The sequence below is a fragment of the Oncorhynchus gorbuscha genome, linkage group LG10 (genome assembly GCF_021184085.1).
Source record: "Oncorhynchus gorbuscha isolate QuinsamMale2020 ecotype Even-year linkage group LG10, OgorEven_v1.0, whole genome shotgun sequence".
Lineage (NCBI taxonomy): Eukaryota > Metazoa > Chordata > Actinopteri > Salmoniformes > Salmonidae > Oncorhynchus > Oncorhynchus gorbuscha.
In genome coordinates this window covers 49205408-49229318 of record NC_060182.1, presented here as the reverse complement: position 1 = coordinate 49229318, position 23911 = coordinate 49205408, and the positions used below count along the sequence as shown (strand labels likewise).

At 42.0% G+C, this 23911-nt stretch overlaps 1 protein-coding gene across 2 annotated transcripts in view; it reads right to left on the bottom strand.

The window, feature by feature from the left end:
• Positions 1-23911, bottom strand: part of LOC124046202 (espin-like) — a 129451-nt gene that overhangs the window by 54294 nt on the left and 51246 nt on the right. For both annotated transcript variants that reach the window (XM_046366317.1, XM_046366318.1), the window contains exons 9-11: positions 22370-22571; positions 21481-21540; positions 1888-2033 (exon numbers count right to left, since the gene is read on the bottom strand). In XM_046366317.1, the coding sequence (XP_046222273.1) occupies positions 1888-2033; positions 21481-21540; positions 22370-22571 (408 nt within the window). The remainder of the gene's footprint in view (positions 1-1887; positions 2034-21480; positions 21541-22369; positions 22572-23911) is intronic.

The window sequence follows — 23911 nt, the reverse complement described above, 5'->3', positions numbered from 1 at the left end:
TCGGATGTCCCCATAGGCAAACCCTTTGAAGAACCCTTTTTGGTTTCAGGTAGAATCCTTTTTAAAATGGAACCAGGGTCCTACCTGGAACCAGGGTCCTACCTGGAACCAAAAAGGGGTTATACTATGGTGACAGGAGAATAACCCTTTTAGGTTATTGACAGCACCAGTTTTCCTTGAATATGTACTTCAGTGGGAGTTATGATTTTCACTTTGTCTCCTATTGACACCAAAGCATGACTAAGTGAAAATTCTACTTAAATTGGAGTTAGGATTTGACCCATACAATATGATTGCATATTCTGTGGTGTGTGGATAAAAGTGTCTGCTACAATGACCATATCTACTTATCTATCTAGTGTTGGTGTTGTCATGACTGCCCTTGGGGGAAGATCATAGGTGCCCCCCCTATCTCTCTCTCTCCACAGTTATATGGCTTAACGACAGGTCGTAAATTCCTTGAAGAGACCCTCTCCCCCTTTGGACATGCAGTATGGGGAGAGAGGATTTCATAGTGGAACAGAGAAGCCATCAAAACGTCTTTTTGAGATTGTGGAACCGGTTGGGGAAGCAAAGAATGACCATGTTGAATTTGTTTCATTTGGTGACCTCATGAACGACAAGAGACCCACATTACTGTATCTTTGTTTGTATACACTTCCTAATTATGGGGTTTGTATTAATGTTGTATGAAATACATGATTAAGTATAAGAATACTTTTGGAAAGATGATAATGTGATCTTAGTCTTCTAAATGAGTGGTTTTTCATAGTAACGTATGATCAGTCAGTGGCCACTCCCCTATAAGCACATTATACCCAAACGTCATGGAACGTCCCTTTCCACAGAGCTAATAAAAGGACTTGTGACAAAAATGTACATTTAGTCAAGAGAACGCAGGGACGGGGTCCCCACGTTGAAATGGCTACTACTTATTGACCAAGCAGACGAAGGCATGAGCCAGATGTTGCAAAATGGTTTAAACTACAACTCTACCTAAGGACAAGACCAGAGAACGTAGGATCATCCCCATGCTGAAATCTACAAACTAAAGAACAATTATTCAGTCTGCAGCAGTTTAAGTACTTTAGACTGGTAAACATAACCGATCGAACGACCGAATGGTACACCTGACGTATCCATTATAACAAGCTACAACTACGAAAGACTGTTCTCTGATGGACAAACCAGAGACTTTCTATCTACTGACTCTCTAGCAGACGGACCGGCGATTAAAGCGAGGTACAACAAAGGCATACACTGGATAAGAGCGTCTGCTAAATGACTTAAATGTTAAATGTAAATATGTCAATTGCAATTTATTTTCAAATGAGTGGCTGTGCATGTTCAAAGTATTAAAGAGTGTAGTTATGAACTGTATGTACGTGGGTCCACTGAGTTTCCCGCTCTTGAGCTGTCCTCACCCCTTTCCTTAGTCTACCAAGCTGTCATATCGGTTTCGTCTACTAGGGACTTTTCATTGTATCATGTTAGTAAACAACGTATGACATATCGTGTGTGTTTTATTTAGTTAGTAAATAAATAAGCCAATTTTAAATAAAGGTGAAATAAAATAAATATAAAAAATAGTTTATCCCTGATTCATGATCTATGTTAGGGTTCGTGCAGATATCCAAAGGTTTGCGACATTCAGAATATGACTGATGTAATAATACATTAATAAGTGACTAATTGATAATATATAAAAATATCTGAAGTTACATTTGGGAAATAGAGGCTCTTTAAACATTTTCCCGTGGTGCCCCGACTTCCTAGTTAATCACTATTCCGTGATTAAACAAATCACGGAATAATTACACGGAGAATTGATCACATAACAGTCTTCACATTTAATAGTTATGTTATGACAGTGTAGAAGCCACATACATTAGTGCCCGGCAGGCCGCTGTTGGAGAAGACTGTTGTGTAGCCTTTACTGTGTAGGGTGGGCTTCAGGTTCTTCCCCGCTTTTATTTCAGCCAGCAACTCCGTGTTGTCTCCGAGGTGGGACATCATGTTGAAGGATTTGTTGCCTGGGGAGGACAAAAGAACGGAGGGAAAAGTGAGAGAGAGAGCGAGCGAGAAATACATTCATTAGATTTATCATAAAGCAGCCACAAAAGCACATTTATGCAATAGACCAAAAAATAAACAATTCTAATTGGAAACCTCAAAGAGAAATGGTTGGATGGTAATTGTAAGCTCAAGGAAAAACTTTTAGATATTTATCCAAGATAAAACATTACCAACCACAAGATACAGATGTTCGGCAAGAATAATTGTGACACATTGAAAGAATACAAACATAACCTAAGATGGAAGAAATGGAAACATTTTGAAAACACTGAAACTCTATTGTTGGAAACCAGTTCTGGGAGAAATGGTCTGAATGGAGAATAGAAGAATGATCATTCAAAATGGCTACATTTGGAAAGATCATATCTATGGAATAATAACATCTGAATTTAAACCAAATAAATATCCAGTAAAACTCAGCTCTCTAGAAAACACAATTAAACACTTCCAATTGACTATCAAATTACATAAGCTGAATTTGCAAATAAATTACAAAGCCTTAGGGTGGATTTACATGGGTAAAATAAGTCTAGTGAGATCGATTTCTCTTCAACATCAAATGTTCTACTTTTCTGTTTACACTAGCCTTCGCGGTGGTGTAACCAAAGCCACATCCTTGCTTCATGAGTACAGCTATTAGCATACCATAAATAACACAGTATATAGACAAACAAAATAAGGATAGCAATTCAAACTATACAGGAGCTTCTCACTGAAACCATATTGTACATAGCGTTACACACTTGATTAATGTAATGATTCACAAATGTGTGGATATTTTAAAAGCCTTTCATTTTTTATTTAGCTGACAGAGCAAAAATGCTGTCTACTGGTATTAAGGTTGTTCTTGCAGGGACATGTGGTGTGGGAGAGCCTTTTCCTTTACACTAACACTCAGAGGGTAGTGTGGGAGACGTCTCAGAGTTTTTAAGGTCGGTGCTGCAGTGGATAGCGGTAGTTTTATGGGCTCCTGACCAATTCTGGTATTTTGTGTGATTTTTTTTTTTAATCTATCTTAATTATCTGAACTATTTTTTTGTGCATAATGTCTCTGCCATCATTTCCTATGACGGAAAACAGCTTCTCGACATCAGCAACCACTAACCTCGGTTTGAGCACTGGCTTCATTAATAAAAGCATCAACAAAGTCATCCCCACAGTGATAGTACGTACATATCCCAATCAGAAGCCGTGGATTACAGGCAGCATCCGCATTGATCTAAAGGCTAAGGCAGCGTCTTTCAAGGAGCGGGACACCAATTGGGACTCTTATAAGGAAACAACCTACGACAAGTCATCAAACATGCCAAGAGACAAGTTCGGATTGGTCTGCCATATTGAAGACGTCTGTCTATTTGAGCTTGTCGGTCTGTTGGTAATCCTGTTAAACGTGGCTTTATAAAAAAAATATTGCGTAGTGGAGCTACATAAGTGTTGTTCTCCACTTTCTGGAGGATCACGTTTTTTGAAATCAGTGGAATTGGAGTATGATAGTTAAAGAGATGGAGAAAACACCTGTCTCCGGATTACAACTTCAAACTAAGGGCAGCTGTGGAATGGGATTCCTAAAAGGGCGACGAGTCCACGATGCATGTTGATGTAAACAGGTAAGATAGTCTAACTACATTTTCAGATATTACACGTTTCTAAATTTGACAAAGTGGTTTCATTTCAAGCTAGTGTACTGTTAGCTAACATTAGCTGGCTGCCTAGTTGACGTTGTTATAGGTTTCCCAGAGCCGTTTGCTTTTCTAGTTAGAGCCTAATGTTAGCTAGCCTAATGTTTTATCTTAATTTGTGCTTCTACACCTGCATTGTTTGCTGTTTGGGGTTTTAGGCTGGGTTTCTGTACAGTACTTTGAGATATCAGCTGATGTACGAAGGGCTATATAAATACATTTGATTTGATTTGTAAAAATTACACGGACATTGTGTAGACCAGTGACAACATTTTTTTAAAATTGCAATTGAATACATTTTCAATTTCATGTTTTATTTAAACTTTATTTTACTAGGCAAGTCAGTTAAGAACTAATTCTTATTTACAATGATGGCCTAGGAAAAGTGGGTTAATCTCCTTGTTCAGGGGCAGAATGACAGGGGCAGATTTTTACTTTGTCAACTCGGGAATTCAATCTAGCAACCTTTCGGTTACTGGCACAACAGTCTAACCACTAGGCTACCTGCTGCCCCAATTCAGGCTGTAACAACAAAATGTGAAAAAGTCAAGGGGTGTAAATACTTTCTGAAGGCACTATATTTATGTATGTGAGAATGGTGTTAATTCACTACAGCTCAGTACTCAACACCATAGTGCCCTCCAAGCTCATCACTAAGTTCAGGACCCTGGGACTGAACACATGCCTCTGCAACTGGATTCTGGACTTCCTGACAGCCTCCCCCAGGTGGCCACACTGATCTTCAACACGGGAGACCCTCGGGTGCATGCTTTGTCCCCTCCTGTACTCCCTGTTCACCCATGACTGCGTGGCCTCACACGTCTCCAACATCATCATTAAGTTTGCTGATGTCACGATGTTGGAAGGCCTGAAAACTGATGACGAGACAGCCTATAGAGAGGAGGTCAGTGACCTGGCAATGTGATGCAAGGACAACAATCTTTCCCTCAATGTCAGCAAGACAAAGGAGCTGATCATGAACTGCAGGATATGGAAGGCCGAGCACACCCCCATCCAGGGCTGTAGTGGAACGGGTCGAGAGCATCAAGTTTCTCTCTGTCCACATCACTAAGGAATTAACATGGTCCACACACACCAACACACTCGTGAAGAAGGCAAGACAACGCCTCTTCCCCCTAAGGAGGCTGAAAAGATTTAGTACGGGCCCTCAGATCCTCAAAATTGTCTACAGCTGCACCATTGGTAGCAGGCTGCGTCACCGCTTGGTATGGCAACTGCTTGGCATCCAATCGCAAGGTGCTATAGAGGGTACTGCGTATGGCCCAGTACATCACTGGGGCCAAGCTCCCTGTTATCCAGGAGCTCTATACCAGGCGGTGTCAGAAGAAGGCCCTAAAAATTGTCAAAGACTCCAGCCACTCAATTCAAACTGTTCTCTCTGCTACCACACGGCAAGCACCAAGTCTGGTACCAATAGGACGCTGAACAGCTTCTACCACCAAGCCACAAGACTGCTAAATAGTTAACCAAATAGCTACCTAGACTATCTGCACTAACCTTTCTGACTCGTCACATATGCTGCTGCTTTTTATCATTATGATCACCTTAACGCTACCCATCTGTACATATCTATCTCGATTACCTCATACCCCTGCACATCGACTCAGTACTGGTTCCCCTGTGTACAGTATATAGCCACTTTATCATTGTGTATTTATTCTTTGTGTTATCTTTTATTTTATCTTTATTCTCTCTGCATTGCTGGGAAGGCCCCGTAAGTAAGCATTTCACTGTTAGTCTACACCTGTTGTTTTCAAAGCATCTCTTTACACTACAAAAGTATCTCTCCTGGACCTAGTTTGTGTCGCCAAAGTTGGTTAGTGTGAAAATCCCCTTGAAGCTGGAAAGGCATGTAGCCCTGATAGCATCAGGAATGAAATGGTTAAACACAGTACTCCCGAGCTGTAGGATGTCTTCGGCCCTATTCCCACTACGAGAGATGAAGGAGAGTCTGAGGAGGGGAGTGACTAAACAGATGTCAACTTTTCAATTCACATGACATCCTCTCCTTACCTTTCGTGGCAACCTGACATTCTTGGTCCGCAGTTCAAGTTGACCTTAAATATCCCAGTAGCCACAAGTCAGTAAGTACAAACTATTTAACAACCCAAGCAACTTTTATTCTAAAACGTATTACAAAATGCAATAATGCAACCAAACCATATTACACTCTTGATTAATGTAGACAATCCACAAGCATGTGCAGACAAAGGGTTAATTTTCCGGTTCATAAACATTAAATTAGCTGACAATCCACAGCTAACTCCTGCTAGCTAGCTAACTAAGAAAGCTAATGAACAAACATGCTTCATGCTAAAGTAACGTTAGCAAATCGATAAAGTTATCCCCCCCCATACGAATATAAATGTTCAGTAAGCTTTCATATTGTCATTCATATTACTGCATAAATTAGGCTACACAACTTGGTAAACAAAATCATTTCTGCATCCTCACATAAATGTGCTGACTGTAGCTATGTAAATGCTGATGTTGAGCTCAGCACACCAACCCTGTTCCTGAAGAGCTACCGTCCTGTAGGCTTTTGCGCCAACCCTAATCTAGCGCACCAGATTCTAATAATTAGCTGGTTGATAATCTGAGTCAGGTTAGTTACAACTGGGGTTGGAGTGAAAAACTACAGGAGGGTAGCTCTCCAGGGTTGGAGAGCCCTGGTTCAGCTGAAAGGCGCTCTTAGGCTTACACTAGCTACCGTATTAAAGTTACCTTAGAACAAACCAGGCTTCATTTTATCAATATCATGGAAGTCATATGAGGTAAAAGCAAATTGCATTTTAAGAATGCTTTTGATTCCATTTGGCATGAATCAAAAGCATTCTTAAAATCAACAAAACATGCAAATACTTTCCTTCTGTTGTTCTGATGAACATGCTGGTTTATTAGCGTGTGAATGTTCTGTGTTTGGGTAGAAAGACAACATTTTTTGCTAAGAGCGTTATGTTTTGTGAGGAAGGTCTGATTATATTACAAAACCCTGTAAAGCATTAATGGGGGTAGACTACACAACGTCATTAAATCCATTTATGTGAATAACAAATGTTGCATTAAACTAAGAGAACAGAGTTTTTTGCACAAGAGGGGCCAGGGGTGTGGGTGAGACAGCGGTGCAGTCCAACCCTGTTCAACATCTACATCAACAATCTACCGATGTTGGACCAATCTACAACTACCGGGGACTAAAAATCGGTGCCTCTGGTCTGGCAAAACATTTTATTCCATAAAAATACAATTCTCCAAAATAAATATTCCAATCCAAATCTGGTGCAAAATACTCAATTGTGTCATTTTACCAATTTCACTATATTGAAGTGAGGTTTAGGGATCAACCTGCAATTATGATTATAAGCATTGGGAGGGAAAGAAAATAGAGAAAGTACCAAATAATACGTGCAGAGCGGAAGACGGAATATTTGCTCTAATTGATAATATAAAGAAAAGGACACTATTTAAAATGAAGCCCCAAAACATCCCTTCAATTCAAAGCACTGGAAAGCCAAGAGCTGAACCTTGAAAAGAGTCCCCTATGTCAGTTGTTAAAAACACTAAACAATCAAACACACAGGAACATTAATTAGATTGTTACAGAAATTAAAACCTATTTTAACTTGGGAAAATGAAACAAAGACACAAAATTTGCCATTTGGCTCTAAAAAGATCATACAAATTGGCAGAATATCTCTACTCTGTCAGAGATATAAAAACAGAGACAGATCCTGACCAAATACAGGCTTAGTGATCACCAATTGTCTATTGAAAAGGTAGACAAAAAATAGTGCACTTCCTAATCCATTGCAAAAAATATTATTCAGCAATAGTAATTCTTCTAAGAAATTAAAGAAATGACTGGCCCATTGCGCTCTAGCGACTCCTTGTTGCGGGCTGGGCGCATACACGCTGACTCGTGTCGCCAGTTGTTTCCTCCAACACATTGGTGTGGCTGGCTTCCGGGTAGTGAGCAGTATTGTCAAAAAGCTGTGCGGCTTGGCAGGGTCGTGTTTTGAAAGATGCATGGCTCTCAACATTTGCCTTTCCAGAGTCCGTACGGGAGTTGCAGCGATGGGACAAGACTAACAACCAATTGGATATCATGAAATTGTGGAGAAAAAAGGGGTAAAAAGCACACAAAATGAATTGCAAAAGTCTAATTTTGAACTAAATCTGAATTTTTGGAACACTGCTGTACGCCTTTTAAGATACACACTCCAAACCAACTTTAAATTAAACACTCCAACTTTTTAACTCCAATAACTCCCATTAGTTTAAACATGGTGTTTCAACCAGAGTCAGACTTAGAGAAGCAATTGTTGATGATGAAATGCGTTGCTCAAGGGCACAGAGACTTTTCACCTGCAAACTTCTTCCACTAACAATAATAATAATAACACTTTCAGGCAGCTGAGACTACCTTTTCTAGTTATCAATATAATTATTGTTATTACTGACGGGAATACCAACTACATTTTCACTGTGGGACAATGTAAAAACGCACCATTTCGCCCGGTGCTGTCTAAATCCACCATTTTAGACTGCCAACACAAGTTTCTGTGGCTTAATGTTAATGACTTCCACATCTACTGACCACAACCACACAACTACTGACCACAACTACTGAACAAGTCCATACTATAGGACCCAAAGAACCTGCAACACAACCACACTAGTACTGACCACAACCACACAACTACTGACCATAATTACTGACCACACCCACTGAACAAGTTCATACTATATGGCCCAAAGAACCTGCAACACAACCACACAAGTACTGACCACAACCACATAACTACTGACCATAACTACTGACCACAACCACACAACTACTGAACAAGTCCATACTATAGGGCCCAAAGAACCCGCAACACAACCACTGACCATAACTAATGATCACAACCACACAACTACTGACCCTAACTCGGCTACTGACCACACAACGACATTCATATTTCTCTAGCTAGCTAGCACTGGTTAACAAATATAGACTAACTTGCTAGCATGCCATCCTTCAATCTTATCTGGAAATGTAGCTAGCAAGGTAACTAGCAAGCCAGAAATAATCAACTACGTTTTCACTGTGAGACAATGTAAAAACACACCATTTCGCCTGTTGCTCTCTAAATCCACCATTTAAGACTGCCAACACTCAAGTCTTTGTGGCTTAATGGTAACGACAATGGCTTCCACCCCTATATACCAGGGTTTCAATCCTGCTTGTGGCAAAATAATTATCATAGCTTTTTAAGTATATAAATTACAATTACTGTTGGGTGAAGACTACTCCCTCATTCCACTAATACCACAGGATCTTTGCAATTCTTAGAAGCCCACTGCTCTTACACTGGTAGAGATAGGAACACCAACTTCCTGATAGGTCTAATGTTCAGAATACTCTAAATGAAGAACCCTGAAATTAAGGACCCTGACACTGGTAGACACCTGGCTGTAGAATATTTTCTCTTCGTCAGCAGACAATAGTAAGGCATGTGTGAAACGCAAAAGGGGAGACGAGTGCAGAGAGGAACCTTTTGATGCGGGTTTTATTGTCTTTTTAGAGTACCTGCCTGGCTGCACTTGAAGTAAAATGACACTCTCGTGAAAGGACTATAGTGGGGCCTCCACTTAGCATTTAACTAATCGCCATATGGTTTAGAAACTAAAACAAAACAATTTTGGGCAGAGGGGTCATGTGCACCAAATTATATATTTCAGCAAATCTGCAAATAATCTGTGAGTGCAGCATCAAGGGAAAAAACAAGACTTTGCACCACTCTAGAACCAATGGAGAGATAAGATTGACACACTGCCAATTTGCTGCTATTGAGAGAAAAGGGCAGCAAATGATTTCACATGACCAATTCGGAACACAATCAAAATGCACAGGTTAGGGATGCTCCGGCACAGCTCATTGTGTAAAACTAAGATTCAGACATAAAAGTGGAATCTTAGTTAAAACAAAAGGCTGCCACGAGCCCTAATCCCCTTACAACAGAACAGTGCCCTAAAATAGGGTCTGCTAATAATTGCGGTCTTTATTGTTAATTCCGGGAACAAAAGCACTTTGTTTGGAAATTGTAACAGTGTAAAGGACAGTAGAGAAACAACAGGGGGTTTCCATCTGGTAAAGTAATGAATAGGCTACACAACTTGCGATGCCAACAGGTGATTTGTCTGAACTGTCATAATGCAACAAGTGACAATGGTGACAATGTCTATTACCGCAATAACAGTTATAAAACAATTGTTATGTTACCTGGGAAACATACTTATGCAATGGCTGCCATATTGAACAACTAAAGTGATTTATAAAAATGGAAAATGCACTTCGTAAAGTCAATGTAAAGAAATGAAGCGCAAACAACTCAATTTGATCAGATACCACAAACGTATTCAAATAACATTAACAATTAAAAAGGTACATTCAACAGAGCTGCCTGAACCCTCACAACAAAATCACCTGCTAAATGCCTCAGGCTGACAGCTCAATCAGCAGGTGAAACTCTTACCTATATGATAAAATGAACACGAGCAAATAACTACAGAGTCATCATACCTTTTCTAAGACACCAAAAGGTAAAATCTTTAATGTCCCAATGACAGACAAAGCATAAGTCTTGACACAAATAAATAAAACAGTAGGATAGATACATTACCTGAATTTATGTATGGAACTCCTTTGAATTTGACGACCCAGTTCACTTTAGATCATTCATTCATTCCTACCCGACTGAGGCAAAAACAAGACTTGCTGCGAGGCAACAGAAACAGGAGGCAATGGCAACAGGCTGACTGAGCAACCGGGGCAAAGCTTCATGCAATCACCCACCCCTTCTTACTCCCTCTCCTCCCCCTCGCCCTCTCTCCCTCCTGTGCTCTCTCCATCTCGATCCTCAGAGAAAAGAGAGCAGCCATCTATAAAAGACCAGGGAGAAATATAAAGGAATCAGTGGTAATTGGCGCTGGCAGCAAGCGGCTTGCCAAACTGGGCCTGGATTTAAGATCCAGCCTCACCCCCCCTTCCCCTTCTCCCGTTTGCCTTACCCTGCCTTGTCCAGCACCACCACATGCTCAGAGAGGCTCTGAGGGTGGATTAGTGGGAGGGAGAGAGTGATCTCAGTCAGTCAAGCTAATGAGCAACCTGACCACCTGCCTACCCCGGTGCAGGCGCACAGAGCCAGCCAGACCATTGATATAAGGTGAGATCAAGAAGCAGGCACCTTTCAGCTCTTAGACACCATCCCGGACCATCATCCATTCAAAAACTAAAAGTTACACGTCACATTCACCGAATTTCTTTAAATTGGACTGATTAACTATGTTTCATACATATATTTACATATAAATCCTCAAAGACCATAGACAAAATATCCATAAAATAGAAACCACTGATGGTTGACTTTCGTCTAATTGGTCCTAGTAAATCTTCATTGAGGAGCACAAGCTAAACTTTAGCAGTTCACAAATGCAGACAGGCTTAGGTTTGCATGGTGTGGTATTTTCTCTAGAGGCAAGAACTATGGGTGTGGATTGGTGTGTGTGTGCGAACACTATGTGCATGGTTGTGTTTAGGCTGAGGGTGTGGACATAGGACGTTTGCCAGAAAGGCAATAAGTAGGTGAAATAACTACTGACAGGTGCACTACTCAGTAAATAGCCGTCCACAATGGAACGGTAATGGGACCACAATGTAACAGCAATATGACCACAATGGTATGGCAATGGGGACCAATGGGGGATGTTTACATAAAGTACTTTGAGATGAGGAAGGGGTTTTTAGTTGTGCTTAGACAGTAAATTAATTGTTGTGTATGAGAGCGATTGAGATGCCATTTCTCCTCAATCTCCCATACACAACCATTCATACTGTGTTAGAACAGCCTTCCTTAGATTTTCACATCTTATTTAGCCCCCCTCATCCCATTCACTTTGTTGACTGATCTTTCCTCTCAAAAGCAGCTCACACTGTCCTCTCATTGTCCCTTAACAATACGCTAGCCAGTCCATTTTGATTGATACATATATCAACAAAGGCGTGTTGCCCTACATCCCTTCCACAAAGAGTGTAAAATGCCAACACCACAACCATGTCTTTTCAGGAGACGTGCAGTACCAGCAAATGTTCTACTAGAGCACCAAACAGTTGGTGGTTAAGAAGCTCGAAACCACTTTCGACAGTCTTATCCAGTTGTCCGTTCACCACAGACAGGACAAGCCCAGAATAAAGAGTCTCCGCTTCCTCAGCCCGCCATGCCAAACACAATTGCCAATGTACTGAAGCCAGATAAAGGACTATGTTTGCATTTACACAGGCAGCCACATTCTGACCTTTTTTCTCACTAATTGGTCTTTTGACCAATAATATCAGTTCTGAAATAGATCTGGCTTGATTAAGACCAATTAGTTGAAAAAAAATATCAGAATTGGGCTGCCTGTGTAAATGCAGCCAGTGTGGCTCAGGATAAGACCATGTAGAACAGGGTTGGAGAACCCTGTTCACGGACAGCTACCCTCATGTAGATTTTCTCTCCAATCCCAGTTGTCAATAACCTTGTTCAGTTTATCAACTAGCTAATTATTAGAATCAGTTGTGCTAGATTAGTGTTGGAGTGAAACCTAAAGGACGGTAGCTCTCCGTGACTACCCTAACCTACCCTAACCAGAAACCGTGGATAGATGGCAGCATCCACGCAAAACTGAAAGCGCGAACCATCGCATTTATCCATAGCAAGGTGACTGGGAATATGGCCGAATACAAAAAGTAGTTATTCCCTCCGTAAGGCAATAAAACAGGAAAAACGTCAGTACAGAGACAAAGTGGAGCCGCAATTCAACGACTCAGACAAGACGTATGAGGCAGGGTCTACAAGACAAAGGGAAAACCAGCCACTACGCGGACACCGACGTCTTGCTTCCGGACAAGCTAAACACCTTCTCCCGCTTTGAGGATAACACGGTGCCACGACGTGGCCCGCTACCAAAGACTGTGGGCTCTACTTCTCCGTGGCCGACGTGGGTAAGACATTTAAGCGTGTTAACCCTCGCAAGGCCGCTAGCCCAGATTGCATCCCTAGCCATGTCCTCAGAGAATGCGCAGACCAGCTGCCTGGTGTGTTTACGGACATATTCAAACTCTCTTTCCCAGTATGCTGTCTCCACTTGCTTCAAGATGTCCACCATTGTTCCTGTACGCAAGAAAGCTGAGGTAACTGAGCTAAACGATAATCTCCCCGTAGCACTCACGTCCGCCATCATGAAGTGCTTTGAGAGGCTCGTCAAGGATTATATCACCTCTACCTTACCTGACACCCTAGACCCACTTCAATTAGCTTACCGCCCCACAGGTGACGCAATCGCACACTCCCATCTGGACAAGAGGAATACCTATGTAAGAATGTTGTTAATTGACAGTAGCTCAGCATTCAAAACCCTAGAACCCTCCAAGCACATCATTAAGCTTAAGGCCCTGGGTCTGAACTCCGCCCTTTGCAACTGGATCCTGGACTTACTGACGAGTTGCCCCCAGGGTGTGAAGGTAGAAAACAATACCTCCACTTCACTGATCCTCAACACTGGGGCCCCACAATGGTGTGTGCTCAGCCCCCTCCTGTACTCCCTGTTCATCTATGACTGCGTGACCATGCATGCCTCCAACTCAATCATCAAGTTTGCAGATGACAACAGCAGTAGGTCTGATTACCAACAATGATGAGACAGCCTACAGGAAGTAGGTGAGGGCCCTGGGAGTGTGGTGCCAGGAAAATAACCTCTCACGAAACATCAACAAAACAAAGGAGCTGATCGTGGACTTCAGGAAACAGCAGAGGGAGCAGCCTCCTATCCACATCGACAAAGCTTCAAGCTCCTCGGAGTACACATCACTGGCAAACTGAAATGGTCCATCCACACAGACAGTGTGGTGAAGGCGGCGCAACAGCTCCTCTTCAACCTTTAGGAGGCTAAATAAATTTAGCTTGGCAAGCTACCTGCCCTCCAGGACACCTACACCACCCGATGTTACAGGAAGGCCAAAAGATCAACAAGGACAACAACCATGTGAAGTTCTGACCATTATTTCCTTTGTTTTGTATTCATTATTTAGTATGGTCAGGGCGTGAGTTGGGGTGGGCAGTCCGTGTTTGATTTTCTATGATTTGGGGATTTCTATATTTCGGCCTAGTATGTTTCTCAATCAGAGGCAGGTGTCATTAGTTGTCTCTGATTGAGAATCATACTTAGGTAGGCTGGGTTGCACTGTTTGTTTGTGGGTGATTGTCTATGCTAGTGGCTTGTGTCAACACAGGTCTCATTTGTAGCTTCACGGTCTTTACTGGTTTATTGTTTTTGTATGCAGTGTTCAGTACTTTCTTTAATTAAATATTCACTATGAACACATACCACGGCGCATTTTGGTCCTCTGATCCTTCTCTCCTCTCCTCTTCAGATGAAGAGGAGGAAGATCGTGACAAACCACCCGAGCCACTGCCTGTTCACCCTAACAGGCACAGTCATCAAAGCTGGGACAGAGAGACTGAAAAACAGTTACTATCTCAAGGCCATAAGACTGTTAAAAAGCCATCACTTGTACATTAGAAGCTGTTGCCCTACATACAGTTGAAGTCAGAAGTTTACATATGTAACAGTATAACTTTAGACCGTCCCCTCGCGCGAACCAGGGACCCTCTGCACACAACAACAGTCACCCACGAAGCATCGTTACCCATCGCTCCACAAAAGCCGCGGCCCTTGCAGAGCAAGGGGAACCACTACTTCAAGGTCTCAGAGCAAGTGACGTCACCGATTGAAATGCTATTAGCGCGCACCACCGCTAACTAGCTAGCCATTTCACATCCGTTACACATATACCTTAGCCAAATACATTTAAACTTAGTTTTCACAATTCCTGACATTAAATCCTAGTAAAATTCCCTGTCTTAGGTCAGTTAGGATCACCACTTTATTTTAAGAATGTGAAATGTCAGAAGAATATTAGAGAGAATGATTTATTTTAGCTTTTATTTCTTTCATCACATTCCCAGTGGGTCAGAAGTTTACATACACTAAGTTAGTATTTGGTAGCATTGCCTTTAAATTGTTTAACTTGGGTCAAACGTTTAGGGTCGCCTTCCACAAGCTTCCCACAATAAGTTGGGTGAATTTTGGCCCATCCCTCCTGACAGAGCTGGTGTAACTGAGTCAGGTTTGTAGGCCTACTTGCTCGCACACACTTTTTCAGTTCTGCCCACACATTTTCTATAGGATTGAGGTCAGGGCTTTGTGATGACCACTCCAATACCTTGACTTTGTTGTCCTTAAGCCATTTGCCATAACCTTGGAAGTATGCTTGGGGTCATTGTTTATTTGGGAGACCGATTTGCGACCAAGCTTTAACTTCCTGACTGATGTCTTGAGATGTTGCTTCAATATATCCACATAATTTTCCTTCCTCATGATGCCTTCTATTTTGTGAAGTGCACCAGTCCCACCTGCAGCAAAGCACCTCCACAACATGATGCTGACACCCCCGTGCTTCACGGTTGGGATGGTGTTCTTCGGCTTGCAAGCATCCCCCTTTATCTCCCAAACATAACAAAGGTCATTATGGCCAAACAGTTCTATTTTTGTTTCATCAGACCAGAGGACATTTCTCAAAAAAGTATGATCTTTGTCCCCATGTGCAGTTGCAAACCGTACTCTGGGTTTTTTATGGCGGTTTTGGAGCAGTGGCTTCTTCCTTGCTGAGCGGCCTTTCAGGTTATGTCGATATAGGACTCGTTTTACTGTGGATATAGATACTTTTGAACCCGTTTCCTCCAGCATCTTCACAAGGTCCTTTGCGGTTGTTCTGGGATTGATTTGCATTTTTCGCACCAAAGTATGTTCATCTCTTGGAGACAGAACGCACCTCCTTCCTGAGCGTATGACGGCTGCGTGGTCCCATGATGTTTATACTTGCGTACTGTTGTTTGTACAGATTAATGTGGTACCTTCAAGCGTTTGCAAATTGGAAGGATGAACCAGACTTGTGGAATTTTTTTTCTTAGGTATTGGCTGATTTCTTGATTTTCCCATGATGTCAAGCAAAGAGGCACTGAGTTTGAAGGTAGGCCTTGAAATACATCCACAGGTACACCTCAAATTGACTTAAATTATGTAAATTAGCCTATCAGAAGCTTCTAAAGCCATGACATCATTTTCAAGAATTTTCCAAGCTGTCTAACAGGCACAGTCAACTTAGTGCATGTAAACCCACTGGAATTGTCATACTGTGAATTATAAGTTAAATCATCTGTCTGTAAAGAATTGTTGGGGAAATTACTTGCGTCATGTACAAAGTAGATGTCCTAACCGACTTGCCAAAACTATAGTTTGTTAACAATAATTTGTGGAGTGGTTGAAAAAGGAGTTGTAACTACTCCAACCTAAGTGTATGTAAACTTCTGACTTCAACTGCACATAGACTTGAAATCACTGTCCACTTTAATAATGTTTGCATATTTTGCATTAGAGCTATTTGAAGTCATACACAACAGAGATGCTGCCTTTGCCAAAGCTACATTCACAGACTCTTTTTACACACAGAAATCTGAAAACTAGTTAAAAGCCTGGTCATTATGTTGTTAATACACTCTCTGAATGTACTGGGAATCCAGCTACGTCACTGAAGGGTTGTGTCTCCTCTTCTCTCCCCCAAGAAATGTATTTAGATTCTGGCCCCATTACTGACAAAATTGATATCATTAATGCATTTAATCACCATTTTATCTCTGTATGTGTGAATATATTTGAAAGCCATGGTCTCAGAATGATCTTAACGACAGAACTCAGGCCATCTGGGTTAAATCTGAATATTAGATTCAAAAGGGTGTTCCTCAGGGTTCTATGTTGGGTCCATTATTGTTCACCTTGTATATTAATGACATAGGAAACACTGTTGATACTTGTAACATTCATCTCATCATTCATCATTGCTATGCAGACGACACACAATTAATCTTCTCCTTTCCCCCTTCTGATGACCAGGTGGCAAATCGCATCTCTGCATGTCTGGCAGACATATCAGTGTGGATGACGGATCACCACCTCAAGCTGAACCTCGGCAAGACGGAGCTGCTCTTCCTCCCGGGGAAGGACTGCCCGTTCCATGATCTCGCCATCACGGTTGACAACTCCATTGTGTCCTCCTCCCAGAGCGCTAAGAACCTTGGCGTGATCCTGGACAACACCCTGTCGTTCTAAACTAACATCAAGGCGGTGGCCCGTTCCTGTAGGTTCATGCTCTACAACATCCGCAGAGTACGACCCTGCCTCACACAGGAAGTGGCGCAGGTCCTAATCCAGGCACTTGTCATCTCCCGTCTGGATTACTGCAACTCGCTGTTGGCTGGGCTCCCTGCCTGTGCCATTAAACCCCTACAACTCAACCAGAACGCCGCAGCCCGTCTGGTGTTCAACCTTCCCAAGTTCTCTCACGGCACCCCGCTCCTCCGCTCTCTCCACTGGCTTCCAGTTGAAGCTCGCATCCGCTACAAGACCATGGTACTTGCCTACGGAGCTGTGAGGGGAACGGCACCTCAGTACCTCCAGGCTCTGATCAGGCCCTACACCCAAACAAGGGCACTGCGTTCATCCACCTCTGGCCTGCTCGCCTCCCTACCACTGAGGAAGTACAGTTCCCGCTCAGCCCAGTCAAAACTGTTCGCTCTGGAACAGTTATCCAGAGCAGACGCTCTGGATAAGAGCGTCTGCTAAATGACTTAAATGTAATGTAAATGTAATCTCTATGCAGATGACACAGTTTTATATTCCGGTGCCACCTAGGTGCAGCAGGCAATTCATGAACTTCAACATGACTGATTAATTTCAGAAATCACTTCGATCTTAAATTAGTGTTAAATACAAGTATAACCAAGCTCCTGCTGTTCTCTAGGTCATGAAATGTTGACCCTGAAGACCTGCATAATTGCGCTACAAATGGAGCCCCAATTGAGATTGTTTCTCAGTATAAGTACCTGGGTGTCTGGATTGATGACAAGTTGTCCTTCGTTAACACAGAAAATCTGACTAAGAAGCTAAGATCCAAGATAGTTTTTTTATATCGAAATAAATCATGCCTTAGTATTAAAAATAGGAGAAATATTGTTCAAACAACACTTCTCCCTGTATTGGATTTGTGTGGATATTGTTTACATGCATGCGGCACAACCTCTGTTTTAAAACCTTGGACTCAGTCTACCATTCAGCAATATGTTTTATCACAGGGGACAATTTTAGGACTCATTGTAGTCTGTATAAAATGTGGGATGGACCTCTGTCTGTAAGAAAAGAGCTGCATTCTATTTCATTTATTTACACAGCAATCGGGCAGAAACTCCCTGCATATGTAACTTCATTAATTAAGTTAAGAATCATAACTTACCAAACCCGTTCTCAGGAATGGATAACACTAGAGATCCCTTCAGTCTCCACAGATTTGGGAAAATCTGCATTTAATTTTATTGCCCCTAATTTGTGGAACAATATACAGAGTTCACAGCAGTAAGATGTGCTGGTGCCACTCAGGCAGTTTAAATGATTGATTGAGGACGTCTATGTAGTTTAATGTGATTGCTTTATTAAATATGTTTATTTTGTGATTGTGTGCTGAATTGAATAGTTTTATACACGTATGTTTTATTATTCTGTTTTAATTGTAATGTATACAGGACTCTTGTAAAAGACCTGTTTAATCTTAATGTGAGTCCCTGTTTAAATAAAGCTTAAATAAATAAAAAACAGTAATGGAAAATCTTTGGATAAATAACATACAATAAAATACAACTTGAATTTGCCACCATTGTCTCAAGTTTTGAGGGAGCGTGCAATTGGCATGCTGACTGCAGGAACGTCCACCAGAGCTGATGCTGGAGAATTGACTGTTCATTTCTTTACCAAAAGCAGCCTCCTCCAACATCGTTTCAGAGAATTTGGCAGTACGTCCAACCGGCCTCACAATCGCAGGGCACAGGGCTTCTTGTGGATGAGCGGTTTGCTTATGTCAACATTGTGAGCAGAGTGCCCCAATGGTGGTGGTGGGGTTATGGTATGGGCAGGCATAAGCTACGGAAAACAAACACAATTGCATTTTATCGATGGCAATTTGAATGCACATAAATACCACCATGAGATCCTAAGGCCCATTGTGAGGCCCACTTTTTCTTGATGTATGTGACCAACAGATGCATATCTGTATTCCCAGTCATGTGAAATCCATAGATTAGGGGCCAATTAATTCATTTAAATTGACTGATTTCTTCATATTTCTTTTTTTAAACCTTTATTCAACTAGGCAAGTCAGTTAGGAACAAATTCTTATTTTCAATGACGGCCTAGGAACAGTGGGTTAACTGCCTGTTCAGGGGCAGAACGACAGATATTTTTGTTCAGTATAATATACGCTTGTACTTGCCTTTAAACAAAGCGTCAAATCGTTACAGCTCTGAAGTGCACAAGCAATGTTATTCAATTCAAAATGTTGGCTAGACAATTCAATTCTGTATGGCAAGTGTGAATGTGACTGAAAACTTTGATGCTGCTTTACGCCACTGTTTGTTGTAGCTACGTTAAATCTAATCACACAAAACATGGTATCGACAATCCTCACAACCAAGTGAAGAATCTTGCAGTGCGTGGCCCCCCGTCTGTGCTACATCATTTAGTGTGCGCACCACTACGTTGGCAAGGCAAAAAAATGTAATTTCATTTGTCACATGCGCCGAATACAACAGGTGTAGATCTTACAGTGAACTGCTTGCTAACAATGCTTAAAAAAAGTCAAAAATTGAAAATAAAACAAATTAATGTAGTATACACCCTGGTTTAGGCAAATATGTTTATAGTGAAACCAGCTTTTGTTTTAGAGATTTACAACAGTAAATTGTTCTATTATTGTTTCACCTCACTGTTTGCTAGTAAACGTAGCTAGCTAGCTTGCTGGATATGCTTGTAATTTACATCTGTTTGGAATCCTCTTGCGTCATGCATACCATTTTGTGAAATTGAAATGCATCCACGGTCATAATCATAACCAATGTCAACCCTTATCAAATTATGTTACATAGTAAAATGATTTACAGTTACAAATGCGAGGCGTGGCACATGACAAGTTAGCAGGTGTCAGGCTAACTAGTTAGCCAATTCCAGTCATGTGCTAATGTTTGCTAGTAAACCAAGTTTTAGGTGGCTGGTTGTAACGTTGTAGTTTGCTATTTAGTAGCTAGCCATATCTACGACTAAAAAGAGAATAGGTTAAACAATAGAGACAAAAAAATGCAGATTGTAAAACATTATTTTTGGTCATACCTATGGCTACCGGTAGTTGTTTAGCTAACTTAGTTAGCTAGCTACCTAGCTAGCGAAGTTAATAAACAGAAAAATTACTTGATTTCCCTCCCACAATAACACAGTAGTAAGTTAGCCAGCAATACACAATATGGGCTTCAGTAGATAAACAAAAGTTAGCTAGATATCATATTATGTCATCTGCCCTCATGCTGGCATCGGCCATAGCTGAGCTTCTAATGTTTGCTAAATCCAACCCTTTGTTTCAAATCATCTTTGCTATATTCAGGTTGAAGCATGTATGGTTGAATGTCACCATACATACAATAGATGCTCCATCTTCGAATTCGTGTTGATGAGAGGAATCACTTGAAGCCATTGCATCTGGTCAGTACATTCAGTTTTGCCCAGAGAATTGTTGTTAAGCCTCTTCTTCGAAAAAGCCCATCTTGGGAGAGGGACAGGGGCCAGAGCACGAAGCACCGCCCAACACAAGTTGTAGTCTTTCAGAGACTGAAAAAAAAGTCTGCTCATATATTTAACAATGAATCTGTTGATAGGAACATCGCTGAAAGATGTCTCTCTATCGAACAAGGACAACCATATCTGAACCCACAAACAGTTTAACAGCCTTCGCCAAATGCCACAGAGCTGGACTACATCAATACACCGCAAGGCGTCGTAGGGTGCATCATTCTGCGGGGGAAGCCCTGACCTGCCTTCCTCCTGTGCAATTATGTGTTAAACATCTCACGGTCCTAGAAATGCCTCAGACATGATGACCACAAGTCCAGATTCCCCAGGGTGAGATTCCCCTTTAACTCCCTCTCGTCAGGAGGAAACGTGTGTTGCTGGGCTTATTGGGACTACTTCAGAAGATAGAAATGCAGAAAGGGTATGTTCAATGCTTATCTGCCATGTTATTGACCAGAATCATGTCTGCTCTGTATTGTATGTCTTTCTGTGACGCTCTAAACTTTGCACTCACCTAATTTGAATAAGTTCTCTGGTCTCTTTGTTCCACACCCATCTATAATTACAGCTTTAATTCACTCTTATTACCTCTTTATAACCCATGTATTGACCATTTATTACATGCATCAACCAACCAGGGTACAGCCTCTGACCACTTATTTGTTTTGTAGTTTTCTGCCTAATCGACTGTGTCGCCAATGACAAAGTCTCCAGCAGGCAGATGGTGAGACCAAGGCAGGTGGATGTGAAAGAAAGGAGAGGAAGAAAATAAAGGAAATGGTTTGTATGGGTTAAAAGAGAAGTCTTCTGCCCAGAGGGACAACAAGGATGTTGATTTAAGACGCACCATAATTGCCCATGAGGGGTTAAGTAAAGTTTAATTGAAGCCACTAGTACTTACTCTTTATCACCCTAAGTGGGCCGCCTTCAGGCTGAGGAGAGGGGGACAGAAACTCCACACCTTTAGATAGGCAGCAGTGGAGAGAGAGAGAAGAGGAGGAGAGCGAGAAGGGGACAGACAGCAGGTGTTCCGGAGGGCAGGAGAGGAGAGAGGGATAGGACCATTGACACAATTGAAGGAGGAAAAAGAGAGCTTGTTAGTAGACAACCGTAATAGAAGACAGATGAGTGTCAAATTCAACAGGACAAATCAAATATGAGAACGTTTTATCTCTATGGTTTTGACTATAGAGCGGCTGACATCATAGTGCTGACACAACGCACCAATGCTCTGGAATGGAACAATTGAACATATTGCTAAAATCACATTTCCCCAACCATAGACAGTAACCACGATTTTTGTAACTAGAACAGAGGAGCAGAAAGGGCAAAGAGCAACCATGTCAGGTAGTGCCAGTCAGTCAAGAGAGAGAGAGAGGGAGAAATTAGGGAAATTGCTGAACACTAAACCGGTTCTCAAGGTAATGATAGCCCTGAGCGAGGGCATACATTTGTAATCAGTTATCTGGGACGGTAAAGCCAGACTCATCTCTCGGGCTACAGAATGAGATAACATTGTTCCAGTTTTGCGCCTGCCGCAACTCAGCTTTCCAGGAATTAGTGCACCATCAGGGGTAGTGGAGAAGGAGTCTATTGACACTGGTTTTGCCATCTGTGAAACTAGCAAATGTAACATGAAAAAGAACATGTTCAGAATGGACTGCAGAGGAGAGAAGAAGCACAATGCCAGAAAGAAAGGAAGGGGTAGTGAAAAATAGAGAGGAAGTGAAAGCGAGGAAAGAAAAATTAAGAAAAAGAAAAATCGGAAGATAGCAGGAGTGAATACTCACTTCCTGAAGAGGAGGGGCGTCGCTGGTTGGTGCTGTACTGGAAGGTGGGCATTTCTGAGGGCAATGGTGGGGGAGGAGGGGGTGCCGGGGTGAGATTGCTGATGGGGAGTGGGGGCAGGGGAGGAGGGAGGGGCAACTCGGTGGTGCTGTTCTGTGGGCTGGGGGCGGGGCTGTCGGCTGACTCCTCCAATAACAGAGAACCCTGATTGGATCATAAAGAATAGAAAATGGTTAGTTCATATCCCACCAGCCAAAACATATAACATGAGGAAAATTATAAGGGTTGCCTGTCCATCTTAAATATAAAGGGCACCATTTTGACAGTTCAAATGCAGAGATTTCAAATACTTGATCGAAAGCACATTTTTTCATTGAATTGCCTATACGGTACAGTTATCTTTAAACCCAAATCAATCCCTTGCCATGGACATTTGTGAAAAGAATAAATACAGCTAAAAAAATTTTTAGAACATCTCCCCATTTTTGCAAAGTCAAAACATCACCCATCGGATCTTATTGTGATCTCATTCCTTGACAGCTGAGAGGAAATTGTCATAATGGTAGGAGCCAATGAACCATATCACTCCTGTCTTCACAGAAATACCTGCTAAGACAGTCCACAGTAGCTGTGCTTTGCTGGACCAATAACATTATTATAGTGGGAGGAGAGGGGGAGTAATACTGTGACAGATGTATGGTACTATAGTTGACTCTGAAATGACAGCTCAATTAAACATTTGCTGTCTTAAATCTACACAAAGACATTATACCCAGTGGGAATAATAATTGAGTTAATCCAGTGTCCTTCTGGGGTGTGGGGGGCATCTGTTGCTGTGAGTAATAGAGTAATAGCCCCCCACCCCTCCGCACCACCCTGACAGTGACACTAACACAGCTGTTACAGAGTTAATGGACCGTGCCATTTAACCCCCTTCCTCCTCCTCTTTTTACACGCGTGCCTGTCATTATGCCCCTCTTCCCCTATAATGAGGGGTCTCACGGGGGTCGCCCTCCAGAACGTGCCGGGCCCCAGCTGGTGATAATGATTAGCCGGGGGCGACGTGGGGCGCCATCTGTCCTGTCCTTGGGGACGCGTAGGGGTTAGGAAGCCCCACTGAGGTCCTAATTGGCTCAATGTAGATTACACCAAACTGATACCCATGAGATTTTGGGCCGCTCCCTGGGGGGCCTGTTGACTGTGCGTGAAAGACCTGATTGATCCGTGTCTGTGAAACTATTTGTCTGATCAATTGTTTCTTCTGTGTTGACTGTATTCTTTAGGTTTAGTGAGTACAACAAAACCATAAAGCCAACATAGATTAGATCTGAAATAAGACATTAGGTTTATACAGGTTTATACAAATTCAAGTTTGCATTTAAAGCATTTAATTTCCCTGGTAGTGATGGCCAAAGTGTACACTGGTTGTCCTCCTTGCCTTTTCAAATCAGAGACTAAATTATACCCCTGGCCTATCAGTGACACGAAGGCATCCATTAAATGCCAGGGAACAATTCAAACTAGGGATGCACGATATATCGGTG